Raw genomic sequence first — 27,969 nt, 5'->3', positions numbered from 1 at the left:
AGGTCCCGCGGCGATTCAGCTCTGCTACATCCCTGGGGTCCTATGACAGAAGCACCGTAGAGCATGACTTCCCGCTGACAGCAGACAGAGACAGAGCTGCATAATGAGAATGAACTCGGGTGAACCTCTAATGTCAGTGCTGCAACACAGGCAGTAGTGAGGGGCCCGCAGCATGTTTACCTTGAGATCAGGTCAATTTACTGATTTATACATATATATATACCTAAATACAAAGGCCACAATTAACTGGACCTCGGCTGTTTGGCCGACAAACTCTCTTTAGGGCTCATGCGCACGTTGCGGGTTTTTTTTGCGTTTCTGCAGCGTTTTAAGCTGCAGCGTCATATTGTCAAAATTCATGCGTTCTGCTTCCCCAGCAAAGTCTATGAGAATCATGCAAAATCTGTGCGCACGATGCTTTTTTAAACGCAGCGTTTTGATTATCAAAAATTTGACAAAATCTCTGCATTTAAAAAAGCAGCACGTTAATTGTTTTGTCCGTTTTGGCAGCGTTCTACACCCATTGAAATCAATGAGTTGTAGAAAAACGCTACCAAAATGCTAAGCAGTGCGTTTGCACTGCATTTTGTTGTAATCCGCATGTTTATTTGACATAAGAAACGCAGGTCATTCGGTCTCTCTCTCTCTGTTGATGTCGGTCTCTCCCTCCCACACCCTCTCTCATACTCACCGATCCACGATCACTGGCGCGGCGCTGCATGGTGTTCACAGTGTGGCAGCTTCTCCTCTTTTGAAAATGCCAGCCGCTCATTATTCCCTCTCGTATTCCCTGCTTCCCCTGCTTACCGGCACCTATGATTGGTTGCAGTCAGACACGCCCCCACGCTGAGTGACAGCTGTCTCACTGCAACCAATCACAGCCGCCAGTAGGTGTGTCTATATCGAGCAGTAAAAAAACAAATAAATAATTAAAAAAAAACAACGTGCGGTCCCCCCAAATTTGGATACCAGCCAGGATAAAGCCACACGGATGAAGGCTGGTATGCTCAGGATAGGGAGCTCCCCGTTATGGGGAGCCCCTCAGCCTAACAATATCAGCCAGCAGACGCCCGGAATTTCCGCATCCATTAGATGCGACAGCCCCGGGACCCTACCCGGCTTATTCTGAATTGCTCTGGTGTGGTGGCAAACGAGGTAATAAGGAGTTAATGGCAGCAGCCCATAGCTGCCACTAAGTCCTAGGTTAATCATGGCAGGCGTCTCAAACTCCACCATAAACAGGAATATTCGGCATGACAGAACACAATTATCACATGCTGAAGTTTAATAGTTCGGATCCTCCTCTCCCCAACATAATCTGCCATGAGACAATTTGGGAAGCCCTCACACATACTAGACAGTCAGCTAATCCCACCAAAATTGGGGGTTTGAACGACTTTTATCTAATGTTTATAGGGCCTTAAGACTTATACAAGTATGTTTCTGGTTGAACTAATGACTGATGATGCGATAAAGTAAAGAAACAGTGTAATTATGTAGAAAATATAATAGGGCCTGATTCAGTATTGCATTTTCACCTTTTGTTGTTGCGTTAAGGTACCATCACACTAAGCAACATCACTAGCAACATGCAACATGCAACAGCTGCTTAGGCACGACTTTTGTGATGTAGCAGCGATGTTGCTAGTGATGTCGCTGTGTGTGACATCCAGCAACAACCTGGCCCCCGCTGTGAGGTCGCTGGTTGTTGCTGAATGTCCTGGACCATTTTTTAGTTGTTGCTCTCCCGCTGTGAAGCACACATCGCTGTGTGTGACAGCGACAGAGCAACAACTAAATGTGCAAGCTGCAGGAGTCGGCTTCTGCGGACGCAGGTAACCACGGTAAACAGCGGGTAGCCAAGAAGCCCTTACCTTGGTTTCCCGTTATTTTCCTTTCTTTACAAGCGTCCGCCACTTTCAGCTGTCAGTGCCGGCTCCCTGCTCCCTGCACACGTAGCCGGAGAACACATCGGGTAATTAACCCGATGTGTACTGTGGCTATGTGTGCAGGGAGCCGGTACTGACAGCGTGAGAGCGGCAGACGCTGGTAACGAAGGTAAATATCGGGTAACCAAGGGAAGGGCTTCTTGGTTACCCGATGTTTACCGTGGTTACCAGCATCCGCAGAAGCCGGCTCCCTGCTGCCTGCACATGTAGCAGAGTACACATCGGGTAATTAACCCGATGTGTACTGTGGCTAGATGTGCAGGGAGCCAGCGCTAAGCGGTGTGCGCTGGTAACCAAGGTAAATATCGGGTTGGTTACCAGATATTTACCTTAGTTACCAAGCGCAGCATCGCTTCCACGTGTAGCGAGGCTCCAGCGATCCCTGCCAGGTCAGGTTGCTGGTGGGATCGCTGGAGCGTCGCTTAGTGTGACATCTCACTAGCGACCTCCTAGCAACTTACCAGCGATCCCTATCAGGTTGTATCGTTGTTGGGATCGCTGGTAAGTTGTTTAGTGTGACTGGGCCTTTAAGTGTTTTGTGCTTTTTTTTCATCATATTTGTCTTTTGATAAGCATCTTTTCTGAAGTGTATTTTCTATGTTTTCGCCTGTGTTTTTCAATTAGGGTTTCCAGCTGTTGTCACCTAATTCATTATTTACGACTTTTCGAAAAGTAACAAAATTTGTACTCTGGTCTTATCTCCAGGAGTGATTTTATGTACTACACGTATTGTGGCCCAATTTTTGCACCATTTTATGAAACGTGCAAAAAAAAGTTGCAAAAAAGGTTAAAGCAAAAAATAAAGAGCATTTCTTTTTACACTGCACACAATTTAGGAACCACATGTGCCATGTTGAAGAATGTAGCATAAAAAAACCTCAATAAATACCACAAAAAACTGATTGGAAACCCCCTCACGATCAGGGTGAATGTATTAACACTGTTTCTTGCTCTCAATCACATATAACATTAAATCCAGTATATCGTCTTCCTTTTATCCATATGGAAATATAAATACTGTACATACTAAACATTTCAGAAATATTAAAAATGCCATTAACTACAGTTTAAGTGGGTGATCCGAATACAACCAATTAGATATGTCTGGATAGATTTACAGAATTTAACAGCTTCCAAACTCCGTGAATTATTCTAATCCTGCATTCATATTTCCACAGTGTTTTGTAACCTGGAGTTGACACAGTTCATTTGCAAGTCAAGCCAAAATTGTTCCGTAATTGCTCACAATTTTCACTTCCCTGAGCTATTCCCATATGGATCTGAGCTCAAATGAAATAATTCTCCCTCATGTTAAAGCAGCATTCTCAATTACAAGGCAACTTTCTGGAGAAGTGCGTAGAGAACAGCTGACACATTTACTGCGGCCAACAGCTGCATAACTTCATAGGAAATCTCACAAGGGCAATCCATCCTGGATTCACTGAAGTAGAAGCCCTCTCATCAGGAATGATACCTGAGATTTGTTTTATTTTCTAACCTGTTGTGATTATATCATTAATTATTGCCGTTGGCAATTCACCAAGCATTCTACATGCTTAGATGTGGTGAAAAGAAAGAATTCTCTTCAGTCATAGTAATAATGAAGGTTGAAGTTGTTAACACCTAAAGAATTTGTAACAGTAAATTATTTCGCAGATGTGAAAAAACTCCAGAACTTCAAGCTTTAGAACTATAAGGCTATGTGCCCACGCTGCGGATTTACCGCGGATTTTGCCGCGGATTTGCCGCGGATTTACCGCGGATTTGCCGAAAATCTGCAGCAGCGGCACTTCCAAGCCATTTCAATGGCATTTTGGAAATGCTGTGTCCATGCTGCGGATTTTTCCGCTGCGGATTTGCCGCGGATTTTGATGCGGAAAAATCTGCAGCATGTCAATTGTTTGTTGCGGATTTTGGTGCGGATTTGGGTATAGAATGGGAAAAAAAAAAAAATCTGCATCAAAATCCGCGGATTTTCAGGCAGAAAAGTCCGCAGGTACATTCTACCGTGGACACATAGCCTTAATAGATAAAACTCTTTGTACCTAATGCCCAATGGTATCATTCTCTACCTCTATTGAGGACACTCATGAACCTGATCCCATGATGGCAGAATACAAAGCATTATGGTCTTAAATAATTCCTTAAAATGGCAATTATTTTCCCTCAATGACAATGTTTGATTCTACAGCCCTCATACACATTTAACAAATGTTCGCCAAACCCTCTGATATCGCCCGCTTCATCCAGTGACAGTATATAGTGTATGGGAGATTCGGACAACTTATTGTCAAGAAAATTATCAATCCAGCATAGACTGCTGATCGTATTGTTTCACAAAACTAGGCCACCACCAGACATATTCTTACAGAGAGAACGCAGGAGCGCTCAGCCAAACAAGTGCTCCTATCTATGGGGAGAGCCAGCTGAAATAGCAGCAGGCCAAATGATAAGCTGAACCATCTAACCATCTTTTGTCCAACAGCCATCTAACATCTTTTGGTGACATTATGACTGCAAAGCTGGAGTACCTCAGGAGGGTAGACCTAATGTGTAATAAGCCTGAGGTCATCCTCCTAACTCCTAGATTGGATTGAATATAAAGGAGTAGAGGTAAACTTTAATAAAAAAAAAGTCTGATAATCAACTTATGTTGTAGACTATGGAGGGGCTGGCCCATCAGAAGATCAAAGTACCCTTTGGAAGTCTGAGATAACGCTGTGATTCTCCACTTGTAGATTTGGTCCTCTGTGGCAGTCAAACTTTACTGCTGTGGCTGGCATCCTTGGCCCAGCATCTCCATCTCCTCTACTCCAAATATAAGAAGACATGTACTTGTTCTGTATAGTTGGGCTGTGGACTAGCAGAGTAGTTTCCTCTGGTGGGCATGATACTGTTCGAGAACATAATATGTTTATATTTCATTGGCTGGTGATGATAGAGAAAAAAAGCTTTAATTGCTAAAGTATACAGAGGAGGTCTTCTTCATGATAACCACTTCTGATAACTTTGGAGACTTTCCAGGAGACTGCTCCAATATATGGGTCTGAATGTCTAAATTCCCACAACACAACCTGCATCTGTAGCTTCTATGATCTAAACTAATGTAGATATAAACACAAACATTATTATGGTAGGACAAAGACCTACTTCCTCTACATCACTGCTTATGACAAGTAGATGGCACAGATTTGTATTACAAATATTCTGCAATGTGTTATCTGAGCAAAATCATATTTATGAACTTACATAATTCTGCATCAGGTCGGGATGATTTCTTTCAATGCCGTCGTCTAGAATAGTCACTACCACATTTTTTCCAGTGTATCCTCGTTTCCAGGCTCCTACGATGTTCATGTCTGATTGACAGTGGTGGGCATTCTCGCTGCAGTGCTGCGGGGAAAACATGAACAGCTTGTCACAATATTACCGGCTACACCTCAGACTGCAAACATATTATTTCAGTTCACAATAGAATCTATTCTTATTTTAGAGCATTACATATATATCTTACAGAGCAAATTAGAAATTGCAGAATGGGATGGTAATTACACAGATAAAAAATAAGGTGTATCTTTTGTGTAATGAAATCTGTGGGCTGCATCCAAAAACATAGAAGCTTTTTACATATCTGGCTTTTACTCAAGATTAGATTTAGCACAATGGATGAAGACAAACAATAATGTACTATAGTAATGCAAAAAATATAAAACGTGTTACATTTTTTTGTATTAACTTTGACTTCAACAGAGTAAAAGCCATTGCTCCTTAAGCCGGCCATTCACATTGGTTGGATGGTGGCCAAATGATGTTTCGCCGTATCTCCCATACACAGAAACAATAGCTCGCCTTTCTTTATGAAAAAGCCGACAGCTGACATGTCGACCAGCCACTTATATCTTGGAGAATAGTGCATTTGCAGTACGAAACTGGACAAACATGATAGACATCGCCTCTGACCATCAGTCGGCCGGCGCCCTAAGGTAGATTAAACCATGAGCTGAACCCTTCAATATTGGCATGTTCAGCCGACATTAGTCTCATGTGTATAGGACCTTGACTCTTGATCATGCTAAGCCTATTTGCTGTACTAGGAAATATGAAAAGGGATTGTCCTATTAACTCCTTTTAATTTTAAAGTTCTACCTTTAATTTTAAGAATACTGAAAATAATAAAAATATTGGAATAGGAAATACAGTTATGGTCAAAAATGTTGGCAACCTTGAAATTGTGCCAGAAAATGAAGCATTTTTCCCAGAAAATTATTGCAATTACACGTTTTGCTATACACATGTTTATGTCACTTGTGCCTGATGTTTAATTATTTTGTGCATATTGGAACAACACAGAAAACTGGGAAAAAAAAAGTCAAATTAGACATATTTTCACACAAAACTCCAAAAATGGTCAGGACAAAATTGTTGGCCTCCTCAACTTAATGTTTACACACCCTTTAGAATAAATAACTGCAATCGCAGCCTATAACGATCAGCAAGCTTTTTACACTTCTCAACTGACTTTTGGACTACTCTTATTTTGGAAACTGCCCCAGGTCTCTCATATTTGATGCCTTTTCCCAACAGCAATTTTAAAGGGAACCAAAGATCAGGATTTTCGTATATAAGTTGGTGCCAGTACTGCACTGGATTTATCAGGCACAGGCTGTACATACCATTAGTGGGCAGCTCGGATGTTTAGGCTTTGAAATCCAAGTTTCTGAAGTTTAAAAATTCATCATCTTTTGGACTGACAATTGCACCTCTGCTGATAATATCCGGGCGGGCTTTGCACATGGATTACCGCCAACTCCCTCCCCAACCCGCCGCCTGTTCCTCCCTCTCTCTGGCTCTATTCAAATTTTCATATTCTGTAACATGGCGTTGGAGTTGGCGCCTGCGCATAGCGCTTATCTCCGGTGCCATGTTTCTGAAGCCTGCATTATCTAGTCTTGTGCCTGAGAGGGCGGCGCATGCGCCCTCGCTTCTTCAGATCTCGAAGTGACCGTGGGAGCGCGCGCGGTCACAACAGGACTGGAGAACAGCTGATCTTACTGATTAGCTGCAGAAAACGTCTGCTACAATATCGTCTGCTGCAGCTAATTGGTAAGATCAGCTGTTCTCCAGTCCTGTTGTAACCGCACGAGATCCCGCGGTCACAACGAGATCTGAAGAAGTGAGGGCGCATGCGCCGCCCGCTCAGGCACAAGACTAGGTAATGCGGGCTTCAGAAACATGGCGCCGGAGATAAGCGCTATGCGCATGCGCCAACTCCATGTTACTGAATATAAAAATTTGCATAGAGCCAGAGAGAGGGAGGAACAGGTGGGGGGGTTGCGGCAAACCATGTACAGAACCCGCCCGGATATTATCAGCAGAGGTGCAACTGTCAGTCAAAAAGATGATGAATTTTTAAACTTCACAAACTTGGATTTCAAAGCCTAAACATCCGAGCTGCTCGTTAATGGTATGTACAGACTGTGCCTAATAGTGCCAGTACTGCACTGGCTTTATCTAAAGCGGGTTTTACATGCTGCAATATATCTAACGATGTGTCGGCGGGGTCACGTCGTAAGTGACGCACATCCGGAATTGTTAGTGTTGTAGTAGCGTGTGAAACGTACGTGCGATTCCAATTGTACGCAAAAACGTTGATCGCAATTTTTTTTCTAAAAATTCAACGTTCGGTTGTTCAATGTTCCCGAGGCAGCACACATCGCTGTGTGTGACACCCCGGGAATGATGAACACCGCTTACCTGCGTTCCGCCAGCAATGCTGAAGGAAGGAGGTGGGCGGGATGTTTACGTCCCGCTCATCTCCGTCCCTCCGCTTCTATTGGCCGGTGGCTGTGTGACGTCACTGTGACGCCGAACGTCCTTCCCCATTCAGGAAGTGGATGTTCGCCGCCCACAGCGAGGTCGTATGGAAGGTAAGTGCATGTGACGGGGGTTACAGCATCGTGCGACATGGGCAACAAATTGCCCGTGCCGCACAAACGATTGGGGCGGGTGCGATCGCAAATGTGATCGCACGTTTAATTGAAACGTGTAAAGCAGGCTTTATATACAAAAATCCTGATGTTTGGCTCCCTTTAAGAACTCTTTACAGGTGTTCAATGGAATTTAGAGCCAGACTCATTGCTGCCACTTCAGAACTCTTCAGAGCTTTGTTTCCATCCATTTCTGGGTGTTTCTTGAACTATGTTTGGGTTCATTGTTCTGCTGGAAGACCCATGACTTAGGACGCAGACCCACTATTCTGACACTGGTCACTACATTGAGACACAAAATCCTTTGGTAAACTTCACATTTCATGGTGCCTTGCACACAATCAAGGCACCCATTGTCAGAGGCAGCAAAACAATCCCAAAACATCGTTGATTCTCTACTATATTAAAGTAGAATGATGTGCTCATCCACCATCCAGATTATCCTGCATTGCAATTTTTCATCAATATTTCTCTGCCATCCACATCCACAAATATTAGATACAGTGCCATGGGTTGTAAACTTCTTGACTATGTTGTGATCCTTGAACAAAAGAACATCAAGATCTCTAAAGATGCACTAGTAAACTTGAGATTGTTGATATTTTTCAACAATTTTGGCTCTTAAGTCCTCAGACAGCGGTCTTCTTCTTTTTCTGTTGTGCATGCAAAGTGTGGAACACACAATGCAATGACTGAGTAATCTTCTCCCCTTTTTATTTGGTTTCAGGTGTGGTTTTTTTGAAACACACCTATTACTTGCCACAGATGAGTTTTAATGAGCGTCACATGCTTGAAACAAAGTTATTTACCCACAATTTTGGAAAGTGGCAACAATTTTGTCAGGACCAATTTTGGAAAGTGGCAACAATTTTCTCAGGACCATTTTTGGACTTTTGTGAGAAATTATGTCCAATTTGCCCTTTTTAACTTTTTTTTTTTCTGCATTGTTTCAATACACACAAAGACAATAAATATGTGTATAACAAAATGTATAATTGCAATAATTTTCTGGAAGAAATACTTCATTTTCTAGAACAATTTCAAGGGTGCTAACACTTTAGGTAATAACTGTAAATTAGAAAAGCTTTCCTATAAAGTAAATACAGTAGCCTTATAACTATGCGGTACAAACACAGATACATAGAAATTGAAGTGTTTCCGCTATAAATCTGGGTTGAAAGAGGTGATTTAAGTGTCTGACATAAATGTCTTTGACATAGCTAGTTGTATGTAATGTTAGTGATTAGATACGGCTATCCTCATTCAGATGTAATAATTTTACTAGTACTGTGCAGCAGATTGTTAAATGTATTTACAATTGTTTTCATATGAAAATACTTTGAGAAGTAAAAAAATCACTTTTGCAAATGACATTGATTAAATAAAGTGGCATTATTTGTCCCCTATAGCCTCTTAGTTGCTCTGGCTAAAGGGGTTGTTCAGTGAAAACAAATGATCACCTATCCATATCACGAGTGATAATTAATTGATCGTTGGTCATCCAATCGTGGAGACCCATACTGATTAACAGAATGGAGCACTTTAAGGCCCCGTCACACTAAGCAACATCGCTAGCAACATCGCTGGTAACGAACAACTTTTGTGACGTTGCTAGCGATGTTGCTGTGTGTGACATCCAGCAACAACCTGGCCCCTGCTGTGAGGTCGTTGGTTGTTGCTGAATGTCCTGGGCCATTTTTTAGTTGTTGCTGTCCTGCTGTGAAGCACAGATCGCTGTGTGTGACAGCGAGACAGCAACAACTAATGTGCAGTGAGCAGGGAGCCAGCTTCTGCTGAGGCTGGTAACCAATGTAAACATCGGGTAACCAAGAAGCCCTGTCCTTGGTTACCCGATATTTACCTTTGATACCAGCCTCCCCCGCTCTCACTGTCAGTGCCGGCTCCTGCTCTGTGCACATGTAGCTGCAGCACACATCAGGTAATTAACCCGATGTGTGCTGTAACTAGGAGAGCAAGGAGCCAGCACTAAGCATTGTGCGCTGCTCCCTGCTCTGTGCACATTTAGCTGCAGCACACATCGGGTTAATTAACCTGATGTGTGCTATAACTAGGAGACTGGGGGCTGGTCACTGGTTGCTGGTGAGCTCACCAGCAACTCGTGTAGCCACGCTCCAGCGATCCCTGCCAGGTCAGGTTGCTGGTGGGATCGCTGGAGCGTCGCAGTGTGACAGCTCACCAGCAACCTCCTAGCAACTTACCAGCGATCCCTATCGTTGTTGGGATCGCTGGTAAGTTGCTTAGTGTGACTGGACTTTTAGTCTAAAGCGGGCTTTACACGCTACGATTTCGCTACAGCGATCTCGTTGGGGTCACGGATTTTGTGACGCACATCCAGCCGCTGTAGCGATCTCGTTGTGTTTGACTCCTAGGAGCGATTTTGGATCGTTGCAAAAACGTCCACAATCGCTCCTCGTTGACATGGGGGTCCATTCTCAATTATCGCTGCTGTCGCGTGGGCGAAGTTGATCCTCGTCCCTGTTGCAGCACACATCGCTACGTGTAACGCCGCAGGAACGAGGAACCTTTCCTTACCTGCCACACGCCAGCAATGAGGAAGGAAGGAGGTGGGCGGGATGTTTGTCCTGCTCATCTTCGCCCCTCCGCTTTGATTGGGCGGCCGCTTAGTGACGTCGCTGTGACGCCGAGCGAACCGCCCCCTTAGAAAGGAGGCGGTTCGCCAGTCACAGTGACGTCGCCGAGCAGGTAAGTACGTGTGACGCTGCCGTAGCGATAATGTTCGCTATGGCAGCAATCTTCACATATCGCCATAACGATAGGGGCAGGTGCTATCACGCTCGCCATCGCTAGCATCGTCAAGCGATGTCGCAGCGTGTAAAGCCACCCTAAGTTAGAATGGAGTGCGAAAGAGTATGCTTGCCTGCTGCTCCATTCATACTCTAAAGGGCTGCTGAGCACTATACTTTTACCAGCAGTTCCATAGAGAATGAACCTGCCTCTCCATTGTAATGGTGCACCATCAGAAATAAAAATACCCTGCTCTGCCTATTAGTGTGGGTCCCATTGATTAATAAGTTATCACCTATCTGATATTAACTTGTTTCTACTGGACAACCCCTTTAATTAATAATCCTTCAGTTTGTTTGTCCTAACAAAGAGTCTGCACTTCTTTTTTCCGTTTTTTACTGACCTTCTATCAGCTGATTTATGATCACATAAAAGTTCAGCTCTCCTATGATGTGGTTTGTGGCCATATATCAGCTGAGAAGAGACAAAGGAGCTACAAACGCCTGATTAAAAGAAGCTCACTGAAAGACTCTTAAGGGCACTTTACACGCTGTGATATCGCTATCGATATCACTAGCGAGCGTACCCGCCCCCGTCGGTTGTGCGTCATGGGCAAATCGCTGCCCCTGGCGCTCAACATCGCTAACACCCGTCACACATACTTACCTGCATAGCGACATCGTTGTTGTTGGCGAACTGCCTCCTTTCTAAGGGGGCGGTTCGTTCGGCGTCACAGCGACGTCACTAAGCGACCGCCCAATAGCAGAGGAGGGGCGGAGATGAGCCGGCTGAACATCACGCCCACCTCCTTCCTTCCTCATTGCGGGCGGCCACAGGTACGAGGTTGTTCCTTGTTCCTGCGGTGTCACACGTAGCGATGTGTGCTGCCGCAGGAATGATGAACAACCTGCGGCATAAACAACCAACGATATTATGAAAATGGACGACGTGACAACGATCAATGATTTTTGACGCTTTTGCGATCGGTGATTGTCACTCCTAGGTGTCACACGCAACGATATCGCTAACGACGCCGGATGTGCGTCACTAACGACGTGACCCCAACGATATCTCATTAACAATATCGTTGCATGTAAAGCACCCTTTAGTTAAAAGAGTTACCCCGGCTTGGGACAAAAGCCTGCATTCATGATTCCCAAATATTCACAGTGTGATCAGTTGGTCAGTCATCTGCTGGCATGTATGTGATTTGCCTACTTGCAGTCCCAAAAGCAAACATATCATTGCTGCAATCTATGCAGCCACACAGAGGCCCAAGAGGTAAGGGGGTCCATTTCTACCTCCACAGCAGGTGGAGTTGTGAATTCTGATGCGTTATTGGACTGTAGAGGGCCCAAATACTGTTCTTGCACAGGGGTACTTTTGTCTGTGTCTGCCTATGTGCAGTTACATGCCAAGTATACTTTTTCTTCTATTGAGAGAAGTTGAATAAGTGAAGTAAACTAGTCAGCAAGTGACACAACAGATGATATGACATCTGTGTGCTGCAGTAGAATTATTCATAATATACCTGGAGATGTAGATATTATTACATTTTTTTGTGGGAAGGGAATCATATCCTGTCATGGACCTGAGGCAACTTAAAGGGATCATGACATGTCAAAAACACTATTAACCGTCATATATGGGTCAATCTGCAGGTTAATAGCGTTTGGAAGCCATGTGGCTGCCGTACTGAGACTGCGACTTCAAGGAGAAAATTAACTTTATTCGTCTTGGCAACCTTGGGCTTTTAGTTGTATTGGTGCAGCCAGCATGATGTCAGTCACCTCTCAAAGCATAGTGAGAGGCATCTGTAACCACACCCATGGAACTGACTGACAGCTGTTTCTGATGTGCATCAGTACAGATTATAGATGCCGCTCACTGTGTATTGAGAGCCCCAATGACTGAAAGCCAGAGCTAACGAAAAGAACAAAGTTCATTTTCTCCCATCAGTGGGGCCTCTGTGAGGCAGATGCACAGCTTGAGAATACTACTAACCTGCAGATTAACCAAATATCTGCAGCTTAATAGCATTTATTTCATATGACAGGTTCCTTTTTAAGATGTCCATAAATCTTCAACAGTGTTCATACCACACCTATTTCTCCAGAAGTCACTATACACATACACACTTGGTTTGACTGACTACTACTTTTCCTAACATAACCATATGCGTGCACACTCAATTCACACGATTGTGCTTTTAATTACCGTAGGAATTGTGGAGTAAGCTATGGCCAGACACCTCTCTGGTGGCTAATCTCCAGGTACACATTATCAGTGGGATATTGGTGGGATTGACCGACAGTTTAAGGTGTATTATGGCCTCCCAACTCTTACAACAGATGAATTGGGGAAGATAAATATCCTGCATGTCTGATTTTGCACACTTGATCCATTTGCGCTCCTAGAGATAACCCAGCATCAGACCCATCTATCAGCCTCTAGGCCAAGTGTTCCTGTGTATGGGCGGCTCGGGAGAGAAAGTCTATGTATTGTATACAGCAAAAGCACATTAGCATAAGATAGTCAGCTAAAATTTCAGCTGGGATAAAGCCCCCGTCACATTTAGCGACTTACCAGCGATCCCAAAAACGGTGCGACCTGATAAGGATCACTGGTATGTCGCTGGGAGGTCGCAGGTGAGATGTCACACAGTCAGACCTTACCAAAGATGCAGTAACGATACAGGTCGCAGTAGCAACCTGTATAACGATCGTTGCTGTCATTGGGACCCTGTCACACAGTGTCAAACATAGCGATGTGTCCTGCCCAGCAGGACATCGCCTTTGAAGAAAATGCTCCAGGACATTCAGCAACGACCGACGACCTCACAGCAGGGGCCAGGTCATTGCTGGATGTCACACACAGCAATATCGCTAGCAAGATCGCTGTTGCGTCACCAGAACCGTGACTCAGCAGTGATGTCGCTAGCGATCTTGCTTAGTGAGACGTGGCCTTAAGATGCAGAATAAATTCAAGCTTGTTTTATCTGTAACATACAGCATCTATTCTTGAACAAACCAAGTAAACATTACTCAAAGTACGTTCTATAGACTTTTTCGGTAATAATTGTTTTCACTTACTAAACTGCTCCATAAATTTATTAGGCATGGCTTTGTGCTAAACCATCACTTCATTAGGTTCTCTTTTTATTCCCTCTAGGTATAAAATATGAGAATTTCTATAAAGGCAAGCGTCTCATTATCACATAAACAGGAAATGATAAAACTTGTACTCTAAACTCAACTTCTCCGCTATGCTCTTATGTGGAGACAAATACATTCAATTTAGCGCATTTTCTTCAGATGGTCTTTGTCGGAGACGCAATTTAAACTAATGCAAAGTGTTTGGATTTTATCTAGGTATATTTATTTCTTCTACTTTGTGCTTGACAATTGTATCCCAGGCAGAAACATGTTGGTTGCTTCATTTCTCTTGTCAGTGTAAAGTAGTAACCATAAAGAATACGCCTTAAACATCTACATGAGCATTAATATGTGCACTGCTTTTATTTGTGTCTCTAAAATGGACTCTTTCTAAAACTAAATGGACCTATCTGTAAATCTCTAGCTATGGTAGAATTGGCTGGTTCTTTCTTCGCAATTTCAGGAGCCACAAAGTTTTACAGAAATAAAATAAAATGCTGTCCACAGATTATTACAGTAAATCTATTGTTATCATTTCAGACATACATTTCCATGTATGAAATTTTATAGCCTACAGTATCTTACTGCTGAATTAGGGCACCTTCCTTTCATTGTACCACCACATTCCCTGCCTAAAAGAAGACTTAGGAAAACGGGATGCAGGGCGGTAACTCTAATAGGTACATGGGTTGCAATCGCACCTGGGCCCTGGAACCTAAGGGACCCAAAGGTCATTTTGGCCCATATTAAAAGCATGTTATTATTGCAGAGTTGAGATAACTAGGGGCCCTGTTGGAAGTTTTGTACTAGGGCCCACAAGTATTGGGGGGAGGGAGCGGATGAAGCAGCAGTCTCTAATTGATTTTAGTAAACAGCATGAAGAGAATGTGATAGAGGCAGTAAAAGAAGGGAGATGGATCAGAGTAAAAGGCACAGCACCAAGTCTGTAGTCACTTTATCTGATGGCAGAGTTAGGAATTGTCACAGTGTGCATTGTATGCAGGCTGGATTGTAACCACAAGTATATACATGAGGTCACGTGCTGACTATAAGGCTTCATTCAATAGGCCAGACATGTCTAGTCAAAATGTAAACACAAGTATGTAATGTGCATACTTGCAGTTTCATGACCGTCCGCTCCTGATGCCGGCTCCAGTGTGCACTGTGCATTTTGAGAATTACCAAGTCTTCAGTCACATAGAGTGTCTGCATACTTGTGTCCCGAGTCTGGACAACCGTTTTAAGGTACCATGCACATAAGTCTAAATTATCAGCTGATTTGTCAGACAGTATAGTGTGTATGAGGGCCTCCCAACTCTTCCGCAACACATTAAGATTGGGGGGAAAAGCAAAAAACTGTAATGCGCAGGTAAAGAATATTTAGGCATGTGCTCTACAATACTTTGATCTGCCCTCAGCAGGACTAGTAGAAGTGCGCGTGTGCAATAGAAGACACTGTGTGGATGATGTAGAACTAGTCCTCCTCATAGAGCAGGGAAGAAAGATAGGAGGCATCAGACCGAGACCAGCTACACCCATCGGACCGGACTACTCCGCAAATTAGTATAATAAAAGCTGTTTGTTATGTTATACAGATTGGCACTTACATAGTGATTGGAGCTTACTGGTGGTAGCCACAGCTTATAGGGGAAAAATCTGGTGACAAGTTCGCTTTAATAAATCCCAAAACTGTGTTTGGCTTTTTTGCTGCTGCATGATCACACTGTTGACTCATGGTCAGTCTGTGATTTATTACTATACCAAAGTCTTTTTCACACGTGCTGTTGTTTAGTTCTTTTCCTCCCAACTGTAGATGTTATGTTAGATTTTCTTGCCCAGATATAGAATTGTGCATTTCTCCTTGTTAAATACCATTTGTTGCTGTCCATTGTTCCAGCTTATCTAAAGCCTTCTGAATCCTTTCTCTGTATTCTATAGTGTTAACTATCCCTCCCAGCTTTGCATTCTCTACAAATTTAATTAGTTTACCTAGAGTTCCCTTCTCTAGATCATTTCTAAAAATGTTGAACAACACTGAGGCCAAGTTAGAACCTTGTGGTACACACCTTGAAACACTTTTCCTATTGGATGTGCAACTATTTATTACCACTCTTTTCGTAAGGTCACTGAGCCAATTATGAATCCAACTAGCTGTGGATGTACAGTATATAGTACACCCCTCACATTTTTGTATATATTTTATTATATAGTTTCATTGTACAACACTGAAGATATGACACTTTGATACAATGTAAAGTAGTTAATATCTAGCTTATATAACAGTGTAAACATGGTGTAGCTGTTAAATAACACAACACACAGCCATGAATGTTTAAACTGTTGTCAGCAAAAATGAGTACACCTCTAAGGGAAAATGGCAAAATTGTGCCCAAAGTGTCAATATTTTCTGTGGCCACTATTATTTTCAAGCACTGTCTTGACTCTCTTGGGCATCTAGTTCACAGGTCCCACTGAACTCCTCTTATACTCCTCCATGACAAAATCATGGAGCTGGTGGATGTTAGAGATCTTGCACTCTTCCACCTTCTATTTGAGGATGCCCTGCAGATGCTCAGTAGGGTTTAGGTCTGGAGACATGCCTAGTCAGTCCAGCACCTTTACCATCAGTTTCTTTAGCAAGGGAGAGCATCTTAGAGGTGTGTATGGGGTCATTATCATGTTGGAATACTGCCTTGTGGCCCAGTTTCCAAAGGAAGGAGATAATGCTCAGTATATGTTGGCATTCATAGTTCCCTCAATAAACTATAGCTTCCCACAGCCAAGAGCACGATTTCAGCATGAAATCATGACATTGCCAACACCATGCTTGACTGTAGGCAAGACACACTTGTATTTGTACTCCTAACCTGGCTGCCACCATATACACTTGTTACTTCTAAATAAATAAGTTTATCTTGGCCTCATCAGACCACAGAACATGATTCCAGTAATCCATGTTTTTAAGGCCCCTTTATACACTGAGACTTTCTAACGATCCCACCAGCGGTCTCGACCTGGCCGGGATCGCTGGAAAGTCTCTAACAGTCGCTGGTGAGCTGACAAACAGGCAGATCTGGCCAATGACGCAGCAGCGATATGGACCTGCAGAACGACCTTGCTGGAAAGGGAACGCTAGCACGCCTATGGGCTGGGTCGCTAACGATGTCGTTGTAACGATGTCAAACATACCGATACATGCTGCACAGCAGGAAACAAAGGACCAAAGAATGGTCCTGAACGACTTGTAGCGATCAGCGACCTCACAGCGGGGGTCAGGTCGCTGATGCGTGTCACACACTGCAATGTCGCTGGGGAGGTCGCTATTACGTCACAAAGGCGGTGACGTTACAGCGATATCGCTATCGATGTTGCAGTTTGTAAAGGGGCCTTTAGTCTGCTTTTCTTCAGCAAAATGTTTGTTGGCTTTCTTGTGTATCATCTTTAAAAGAGGTTCCCTTCTTGGACGGCAGACATACAAACCAATTTGATGCAGTTTGTAGCATATGGTCTCAGCACGGACAGACTGACACCCACAACCCTATAAACCCAGCAGCAATGCTGGCAAAACTCATGCGTCTATTTTAAAAAGTCAATGTCTGGATATGATGATGATGACTAACATGTGCACTCAACTTCTTTGGTCGACCATGGTGAGGCCTCTTTTGAGAGGAACCCATCATTGCTAAACCACTGGATGGTTTTGGCCACGGTGTTGCAACTCAGTTTCAGAATGTTGGTAACATTCTTATAGCCTAGGGCAGAGGTTCCCAACTCCAGTCCTCAAGGCACACCAACAGTGCAGGTTTTCAGGATCTCCTTAGTTTTGCACAGGTGGTAATTTAATCACCTGCACTGGTGATGATTCCAACCCCTGTGCAATACTAAGGCAATCCTGAAAACCTGCACTGTTGGTGTGCCTTGAGGACTGGAGTTGGGAACCTCTGGCCTAGGGTATCTTTACGTAGAGCAATAATTCTTTTCTTCAGATCTTCAGAGAATTATTTGCCATGAAGTACCATGTTGAACTTCTAATGATCAGTATGAGAGAGTTTGTGAGTGATAACATAAAATTTAACACACCTGCTCCCCATTCACACCTGAGACCTTATAACACCAATGAGTAACATGACACCACGGGGGGGAAATGGCTAATTGGGCAGAATTTGGCCATTTTCACTAAGGGGTGCACTCACTTTTTTTTGCCAGCGGTTTAGACATTAATGGCTGTGTGCTGAGTTATGTAGAGGGCAGATCAAATTTACAGTGTTATACAAGCTGCACACTGACTACCGTACTTTACATTGTATCAAAGTGTCATATCTCCAGTGTTGTCCCATGAAAACATAAAATATTTACAAAAATGTAAGGGGAGTACTCACTTTTGTGATATATTGTATATACATAAGACTATTCATTAATGAATATAAAGCAAATTCTTCTGAGAGAAGGAAGGGAAGTGTAAAAGGCTGGCGTGAAGGCATGTGGACAAAGTGCTGCTGTGAGATGTTTCAATAAAACAAAATAATTCCTCATTTACTATTATAAGGCTAAGGTACAGAGTCTCCAGCATTCAGAAGCCCATTAGGATGTAACAGGCAATGCTTTGTTTAGCCTCTATTTACAGGCTACTTACATATAGAGCCAGACTTTCTTTTTTACCAACACAAAAAGCCTGTATAATCATTTCAAAGCATCCAAGTTAACAATGTGGCAATGTTGAATGAGCAGCGCATGGTTGTGCAAACACTCTATTAGACATGGGGCGTAAAAATGTAGAGACAGTAAAGCTACATGGAGTGTAGCAAACTCTTGTTACCAATGTCTTTTGGAGCGCATTGCAGTGAAACAAAAATCATTTTTAAGAAATATTGAAAGAATCTGGATTTTTTTAATGAAATACAAGGAAAAAACACTTTCTGCAGCATACTCTAGTAAAAATACTATATACTGTAGTTTGATTCCAACTAACTTATTTTAATGTGGATAAAGAATTTAGATACCAGCTGCAGAATTCTGTGGTTTGCACTTTATGTCATTACATGGACAGGAAATATGTTATTTCTTTCTGCTACGAGGTCCAATAATGCCTATTATTCACACATCCATAGGGTTAAAGGGTAATTCCTATATTGTACATTAATGGCATATAGTGCCTTGAATTTTTCAACCTTTTCCCATATTTCAGGCTTCAAACATAAAGATAAAAAATTTAAATTTTATGTGGAAGAATCAACAACAAGTGGGACACAATTGTGAAACTGAACGATATTTATTGCTTATATTAAACTTGTATAAAGAATAATAAACTGAAAATTGGGGCGTGAAATATTATTCATCCCCTTTAAGTTAATACTTTGTAGCGCCACCTTTTGCTGCAGTTACAGCTGCAAGTCGCTTGGGATATGTGTCTATCAGTTTTGCACATCGAGAGACTGAAATTCTTGCCCATTCTTCCTTTGCAAACAGCTCGAGCTCAGTGAGGTTGGATGGAGAGCGTTTGTGAACAGCAGTTTTCAGCTCTTTCCACAGATTCTCGATTGGATTCAGGTCTGGAATTTGACTTGGCCATTCTAACACCTGGATATGTTTATTTGTGAACCATTCCATTGTAGATTTTGCTTTATGTTTTGGATCATTGTCTTGTTGAAAGACAAATCTCCGTCCCAGTCTCAGGTCTTTTGCAGACTGACTCCAACAGGTTTTCTTCATGAATGGTCCTGTATTTGGCTTCATTCATCTTCCCATCAATTTTAACCATGTTCCCTGTCCCTGCTGAAGAAAAGCAGGCCTAAACCATTATACTGCCACCACCATGTTTGACAGTGGGGATGGTGTGTTCAGGGTTATGAGCTGTGTTGCTTTTAGGCCAAACATCCTTTAGCATTGTGCCCAATAAGTTTGATTTTGGTTTCATCTGACCAGAGCACCTATTTCCACATGTTTGGTGTGTCTCCCAGGTGGCTTGTGGCAAACTTTAAACGACACTTTTTATGGATATCATTGAGAAATGGCTTTCTTCTTGCCACTCTTCCATAAAGGCCGATTTGTGCAGTGTACAACTGATTGTTGTACTATGGATAGACTTAATCCGGTACAAATCCGACCATCTGAAAGGAGTTTGTACATTCTCACCGCGTTTGTGTGGGTGTTCTCCGGTTTCCTCCCACACTCCAAAAACACACTGATAGGGGATTTAGATTGTGAGCCCCAATGGGGACAGTGTTGCCAATGTATGTAAAGTGCTATGGAATTAATAGTGCTATAGTGCTAATAGCGAATAAATATTATTATTATTATTATTATTATTATTAGGGCTTTTGCGAATTGATTTACATGTCTGATTCCATTGCTTGGGAGATCGGAGTACCATTTCCTAATTGTTATCATCTGCGGCTCTCCTATGATTAGCCACCATGGTTTGACATCATCGTGGCGGTGTGATGCATATGAGATGTTGCATCGTGTTTTAATATAACTAAGGCAGTGTATGCTCTTATAGTCACAGAGGTCCACGCTCATGTACAGTGTAAAGGGGGCTTTACACGCTGCGACATCGCTAATGAGGAGTCGTTGGGGGTCACGGAATTTGTGACGCACATCCGGCCGCATTAGCGATGTTGCTGCGTGTGACACCGATGATCGATTTTGCATCGTTGCAAAAACGTGCAAAATCGCTCATCGGTGACATGGGGGTCCATTCTCGATTATCGTTACTGCAGCAGTAGCGATGTAGTTCGTCGCTCACGCGGCAGCACACATCGCTGTGTGTGACGCCACAGGAACGAGGAAGCTCTCCTTACCTGCCTCCCGGCCGCTATGCGGAAGGAAGGAGGTGGGCGGGATGTTTGTCCAGCTCATCTCCGCCCCTCCGCTTCTATTGGGCCGCGGTTCAGTGACGCTGCTGGGCAGGTAAGTATGTGTGACGGGTCTGGGCGATGTTGTGCGGCACGGGCAGCGATTTGCCCGTGTCGCACAACAGATGGGGGCGGGTACCCACACTAGCGATATCGGGACCGATATCGCAGTGTCTAAAAAGTGGCTTTTAGTCAGTGTGATCCTCTATCTCCTATAGAGTGTAAGCTCCTATAGTTAGTGGCGTCCTCTCACTCCTGTAGTGTGTAAGCTCTTATGGTCAGAGGGGTCCTTTTCTCTCTTCTCTACAGTGTAAGCTCTTATGGATCACACAATACTTTCTATCTCCTGCAGAGTGTAAGCTCATATGGTCAGCAGGGACCTATCTTTCTCTTCTATAGAGTGAAAGCTTTTATAGTTAGTGTTGTCATCTCACTCCTGTAGAGCATAAGCTCTTATGGTCAGTTGAGTCCTCTCTCCCTTACGATGTGCTCATGTAGCGCCCCTGAAGCCATCAGGAGCTACAGGAAACTGCATCCTGTCAGGTCCTACCCACCAGGGACCCACAAGACCAGTGACGATAACAGTAAAACATTCATTTTAATCCCTGTTTTACCCCCCAGAACTAGTGACGGGCTAGGGTTGGATCCAATGGCTGGCCACTTAGAGGTGGAACCGATCCAGTCCACTAGGCGATGACCAGGGAGGGGGGGCCAGGCAGTCAGTAAGTGGAAGTGAAAAGAGACGGATGTACGGTACTGACGGGAGTGTAGCGGTGACTTGTGGGCCCAGGCGTGTGGTTGCCAGTGGAGTATGGCGGAGTACTCCTGGAACCATAGCCCCAATGGGGTACAGAGCGCCAGGTCAGGAAAACGCTCCAGACAGACCTGATAAAATCTGCATGGTAAGGGGATCATCCAGGACCTCACTGACCATAAAGTTCAGGACACAGTAGCAACAGGAGAACCAGGGAACAGGAACAGAGAAACCGACCCCAGAGGGTTCAAGCTACCTGTCATACAGACTAAGACTGAAAGACTACCAGTAGGGGACCTCCAGACGCTCCAAGCCACGGAGACCCATCAACCAGAGACAGGTGCAGGGGAAGAAAGTCACCAAGTCACCACACCGTCACTGGAACTAAGGGGACCAGTGGTGAGGACCAGCCGCCATCGGGTTGCCAGCAACACCTTGTGAGTAAAACACCAGTTACACTGCAACCCCGCTGTGTATGGTCCACCTTCTTTCCGCGCCCCAGTATTACTGATGGACTTAAATAAATATTCACCATCATCTATCCCCTGGAGCCTGGCGCTACTTGTGGAGGGCCGCAACATCCCGGCTGCCATTAACATCAGTCACAGTAGTGAGAGACTGTACAGCGGCAGCTCCATCTCTATAGCCACAACCCGCAAGTGGCGTCACGACAAAAACTATATTAAATATCCCCTGTAAATACCCCTTTTTAATAGCGACCACTCCAGGGTCACGGAACCAGCCACCGGCCACTACACCCATGACACTTTCCCAGTTAATACAGGCCCAGGACCAAGAACACCATAGCCCTGGGGTGCGACACTCACACAAGCCGTATGACTCGCTCGAGTCTCGCATCGCATCACCTGGCATGGCCACACACTCTCCGGACAGGGGCATGTCAGCTACATAGCAATACATGCAGCTGACCTGTTCCTGTCAGGAGAGAAGCCAGCTGCGCCGGGAGATGCGATCCGATACTCGTGCGAGTCATACGGCTTGTGTGAGATCACCCTTACCTGTAGAGTGTAAGCTCCTATGTTCAATGGGGTCCTCTCTCTCTCTCTCTTAGGCCCCCTTCACACGTCCGTGATACACGTGCGTGTTTGGTCCGTTTCCGTATATACCGGAGACACGGCCAAACGTGCACCAATGTTAATCTATGATTGTGGTCACACGTGCGTTATTTCATTATGTCCGTGTGTGCGTGTCCGTGATCCGTATGTGTTTGCGTTTTGCACGGATGCATGTCCGTTATCTGCACGGAGCACGCACACGTGGACACAATGAAAGTCTATGGGTATGTGCACACACGTTAGTAAACACGTATGCATCTACCTATAGTCCGTGTCCGTTTGGTGTTTTAATTTCTAGTGATGTCGGCTATTCTTTCTATTTCTGTGTATGTCGGTCAATCTCCCTGAGTCCGTCGGTCGGTCTCTCTGTCGGTCTCTCTGTCTGTCTGTCCTTCTCTCACAGAATGTCGGTCAGTTTCCCCCCCTCTCTCATACTTACCGTTCCCCGATCTCCGGCGCAGCGCTGCACGGCAGTCACACTGCTGCGGCGGCTTTTACTATTTTGAAAAATCCGGCCGCTCATTAAACAATCTCCTATTCCCTGCTTTCCCCGCCCACCGGCGCCTATGATTGGTTGCAGTGAGACACGCCCCCACATTGAGTGACAGGTGCCTCACTGCACCCAATCACAGCAGCCGGTGGGCGTATCTATACTGTGCAGTAAAATAAATAAATAAATAATTAAAAAAAAACGGCGTGCGGTCCCCCCATTTTTAATGCCAGCCAGATAAAGCCATACGGCTGAAGGCTGGTATTCTCAGGATGGGGAGCTCCACGTTATGGGGAGCCCCCCACCCTAACAATATCAGTCAGCAGCTGCCCAGAATTGTCGCATACATTATATGCGACAGTTCTGGAACTGTACCCGGCTCTTCCCGATTTGCCCTGGTGCTTTGGCAAATCGGGGTAATAAGGAGTTAATGGCAGCCCATAGCTGCCACTAAATCCTAGATTAATCATGTCAGGCGTCTATGAGACACCCTCCATGATTAATCTGTAAGTGACAGTAAATAAACACACACACCAGAAAAAATCCTTTATTAGAAATAAAAAACACACACATATACCCTGGTTCAGCAATTTAATCAGCCCGAAAAAGCCCTCCATGTCCGGCGTACTCCAGGATGGTCCAGCGTCGCATCCAGCGCTGCTGCATGGAGGTGACAGGAGCTGCAGAATACACCGCCGCTCCGGTCACCTCCACGCAGCTAATGAAGACAGCCGTGCGATCAGCTGAGCTGTCACTGAGGTTACCCGCTGTCACTGGATCCAGCGGTGGATGCAGCGGTGGCCGCGGGTAACCTCAGTTAACCACCGGACAGATGACGCTCCAAACAGGCCACCATTGTTACGTGTGAACATATGCTTTTCTCAAGGCACTCAGAAAGAGTGTGTTATCTGTATGTAACTTGGAATAAAGAATGGGAGCTGCAAGTTTATTCTTCAAGTAATGGAGAATCTTACTGCACTCGCTGACAGGCACCTGGTGTTGTACTGATCTAAAGGCCGATTTACACACTGCGATATCGTGACCGATATCGCTAGCATGCGTAACCGCCCCCATCGGTTGTGCGACATGGGCAAATCGCTGCCCGTGGCGCACAACATCGCGCGGACCCGTCACACTACTTATCTGCCTACCGACGTCGCTGTGACCGGCGAACCGCCTCCTTTCTAAGGGGGCGGTTTGTTCAGCGTCTCAGCGACATCACAGCAGCGTCACTGAACCGCCGCCCAATAGAAGCAGAGGGGCGGAGATGAGCTCCTTCCTTCCTCATTGCCGGCGGCCGCAGGTAAGGTGAGGTTCCTCGTATCTGCGGTGTCACACATAGCGATGTGTGCTGCCGCAGGAGCGACGAACTACTTCGTACGCCGATCAGCAGCGATATTTGAGAATGGACCCCCATGTCACCGATGAGTGATTTTGAACGTTTTTGCGACGATTCAAAATCGCTCATAGGTGTCACACGCGAAGACATTGCTAAAGCGACCGGATGTGCGTCCCAAATTCCGTCACCCCAACGAGATCGCTCGGGCGATGTCGCAGCGTGTTAAACACGCTTAAGACAGGTTTTAGTCAGAAAAATAAGACAGCAACCATTTACACTTCCCTAAGAGATTAATTCCATAGATAAAAAGAATGTAATTTGCTAATTCCCGACATTTACTTTAGTAATTTATTCATAATGACAAACGGGAAGAACTCCATTAAAAGGTTTGTATGTGTTTATATATTCCTTCTAATTAGTGATGAGTGAACCGGAACTGTAAAGTTCAGGGTCTGTATTGAACACCTAGTGTCTGGTGCTCAAACTCGAACATGGACTTCTCACAGAAGTCTGTGGTCGAGTTCAGAGCTCGTATGCTGTTCATATGCTGAATTAACTTTGTTGAAAATTTTCGCAGCAGCCAATCAACAAGCTTTTTAGTTGTGGGCACTTCCATAGCCGAGTACTGTATGGCTGTGATTGGCCAGCCGCATCGCGTCATCAGGTCTATATAGGACCCCTGACGCGCTGCTCAGCAAACACTGTACTCTGGAAGTTAACAAAAGCAAAGGAAGTCCTCCCCACCCTACTACATATTGTACACTTGCACCCTTTAGTGCCTTAATGGCGCACCAAATAGTGTATTTAGCCTTGTTAAATAAATAAATAAATAATTAAAAGAAAATGAACTGGGGTCCATTCCATTTTTAATAACCAGCCAAAGTAAAGCAAACAGCTGGCGACTGATATTATCAGGGTGGGAAGGCCTAAAAATAGCAGCCCCCAGCCACCCAAGAAGTGGTGTATCCATTAGATACTCCAAGTCTGGAGCTTTGTCTCAGCTCCTAACGGTTGAATTGGTGCAATAGCAATTGGGGTAATATTATACCGGTTGATGTCAGCTGTGAATTGACAGCTAGCATCAACTCCATGGGTTAGTAAGGAAGAGGCGTCTATCAGACACCCATATTAGTAACCTGGTAAGTGTAAAGTAAAAAAAAAAACAACAACACACACACGCACAAGAAAAAATACTTTATTTGAATAAAAACTACCTAAAATTCCCTCATTTGCCAATTTATATATTTCAAGAATCTTTGAAGTTTTGATCCAATAGTGTAAAGTCCCACAACGTCCATCGAATCCTATGAAGCCTTGTTCTTAGAACAAGGCTCCATAGGCCACTTGTGGTTAGTTTCAGGCACAGAATTTCCAACGCTTGTGAGAAATTCCATATTTGGTGCTGACCATGAGTGATTTTTGGAGCCTCGTCCTGAGAATGTGGCTCCTTAGGATTCAATTGCTGTCATGGGACATTATACCATTGGAATGATTATGTCAGAACTCTGACAATTCTTTGTTAAATTGACGAATGAGCTGGTGTATAGAAATCTTTATTTAAACAAACTATTTTTTCCTTGGTGTGAGTGTTTTTATTTTTTACTTTAAACTTACCGAGTTAGTAATGGGGGTGTCAGATAGACGCCTCTCCATTACTTATCTCTGAACTTGATACCAGCTGAGATTACGCAGCTGACATCAACATTATAAAACTTATTTTCCTCTTGTCATCACACCAGGAAAACTAGGAAGAGCTGGGGTGAAGCAAAAGAATTGGCACATCTAATGAATGCATTACTTGTGGTGCGGCTGGTTGTCAAAAATAAGGGTCAGCCCATGCTGTTTTAATAAATTAATTATTGATCATTAAAAAGCGGCATGAGATCTCCACTATTTCTGATAACCAGCCAAGGTAACGCAGACAGCTCAGGGCTACATCCTGCAGCTTTCTGATTTACCTTGGCTGGTAATCAAAAATAGGGGGATCCCACAACGTTTTTTTTAATTATTTATTCCCTATCCACATTTGTTTGCAGGGCAATTGTCCTGCTCTTACCCCCATTCTGCAGACCCCTAGCTCTTACTATGACTGTTTTACAGCACAAAAGTTCGAGTTGCCATCTATGGGGTTTGTGGTCAAGTTTAGGTCAAGTGTGGGTACCAAACCAAACCTTTAACTTATGTTTGGCCAAGCCTGAACATCTATGGGTCTGTTCATCTCTACTTATAATGATTCCTATGACTCACGGTGGGAAAATGTCACACTGGAGCTATAAATCTATAATGGAGGTGTTATATTACTGTTTTACGGTGAGTGTATTCTGGGATTGAGGGTATTTTGGAGTGAGTGTTCTGGGGTGAGAGTGTTCTGGGGTGAGTGTTCTGGGGTGAGAGTGTTCTGAGGTAAGGGTATTCTGGGTTGAGAGTGTTTTAGGGTTGAGAGTGTTCTGGGGTGAGTTTATTTATGGTGGGAGGGTGTTCTGGGGTTCAGGGTATTTTGGGTTGAGGGTATTGTGGTGTTAGGATATTCTGGGGTTGAGGGTATTCTAGGGTGAGAATATTTTGAGTTGAAGATATTCTGGTGTGAGGGTATTCAAGAGTGAGGATGTTCTGGTGCTGAGGGTGTTCTGGGTTGAAAGAATTCTGGGGTGAGTATTTTGGGGTTTATGGTGTTCTAGGGGGAGGTTATTCTGGGGTGAGGGTATACTGGAGTTGAGGGTATTCTGGGGTGAGGGTATTCTGGGGTTGAGGGTATTCTGGGGTTAGGGTAATATGGGCTGAGTGCATTAAGGGGTGAGGGTATTCTGGGGCAAGGGTGTTCTGGGGTGAGGGTATCCTTATTTTAATGTATACCACAGTTTATGTAGGTGGTTTACTCCACTGCATAGGAAGTGATAATAAATTGAAATAAAAGATTTCCTCAGTATGTGACCAGTTATTAATGGACCACCCAGGGGTCAGGGTAGTAGTAAACTACTGCTGGTAAACCTAAACTATTTTCCAGCACTTGGCAGCACATAAAATGTAATCGCTGGTGGTTAAACAGCCTTGTTATGCAGCAGCTTTTGACCATACAAAGGTCAATCTGGATGGAGATAAAATTTCAGTTCCTGTTCTTTAATTTCACCACATACTTCTGTATGAAGGATCAGGCATGAGAGGAGTAGAAATAAGCTGCAATCAGCCCTTCAGATCTAATCAGGCATTTATTTGTGTACATAAACACAAGACTCCATCTGCATCAAAACAGCTCATCCCCGATGCATGACAAATACTTCACAGTATGGGGAGCGTCCTGTGCCAGCGCCAGTGTTTGCTTTAATACAAATTGTCTTGATTATCTCCATTCCACATAGATACAATCCATGCAGGGCCCCCTGTAGTTTCTATTTTCTATTAATGTTATTTGCATCTTATGATGAAATCTTAAAACGAGAAATGTCTGTGATTTCTTTTATGTGCTTCATGATGGTTTACGTCTAAGAGACTAAAGAGTATTCGCCGGCACTAAAGTTTGCCTTTAAGGCTACTTTACACACTGCGATATCGGTCCCGATATTGCTAGTGTGGGTACCTGCCCCCATCTGTTGCGCGACACG

The 27,969-nt window shown here is 44.1% G+C and overlaps 1 protein-coding gene across 2 annotated transcripts in view; it reads right to left on the bottom strand.

The window, feature by feature from the left end:
• Window positions 1-27,969, bottom strand: part of PCSK5 (proprotein convertase subtilisin/kexin type 5) — an 883,213-nt gene that overhangs the window by 651,583 nt on the left and 203,661 nt on the right. For both annotated transcript variants that reach the window (XM_075318085.1, XM_075318076.1), the window contains exon 4: window positions 5,199-5,342. In XM_075318085.1, coding sequence (XP_075174200.1) covers window positions 5,199-5,342 — 144 coding nt within the window. The remainder of the gene's footprint in view (window positions 1-5,198; window positions 5,343-27,969) is intronic.

The sequence above is a fragment of the Anomaloglossus baeobatrachus genome, chromosome 1, assembly GCF_048569485.1.
Source record: "Anomaloglossus baeobatrachus isolate aAnoBae1 chromosome 1, aAnoBae1.hap1, whole genome shotgun sequence".
NCBI classification, from domain to species: domain Eukaryota; kingdom Metazoa; phylum Chordata; class Amphibia; order Anura; family Aromobatidae; genus Anomaloglossus; species Anomaloglossus baeobatrachus.
Note: the sequence above shows the minus strand (reverse complement) of the source record. Positions and strands in the feature narration are given on the sequence as shown.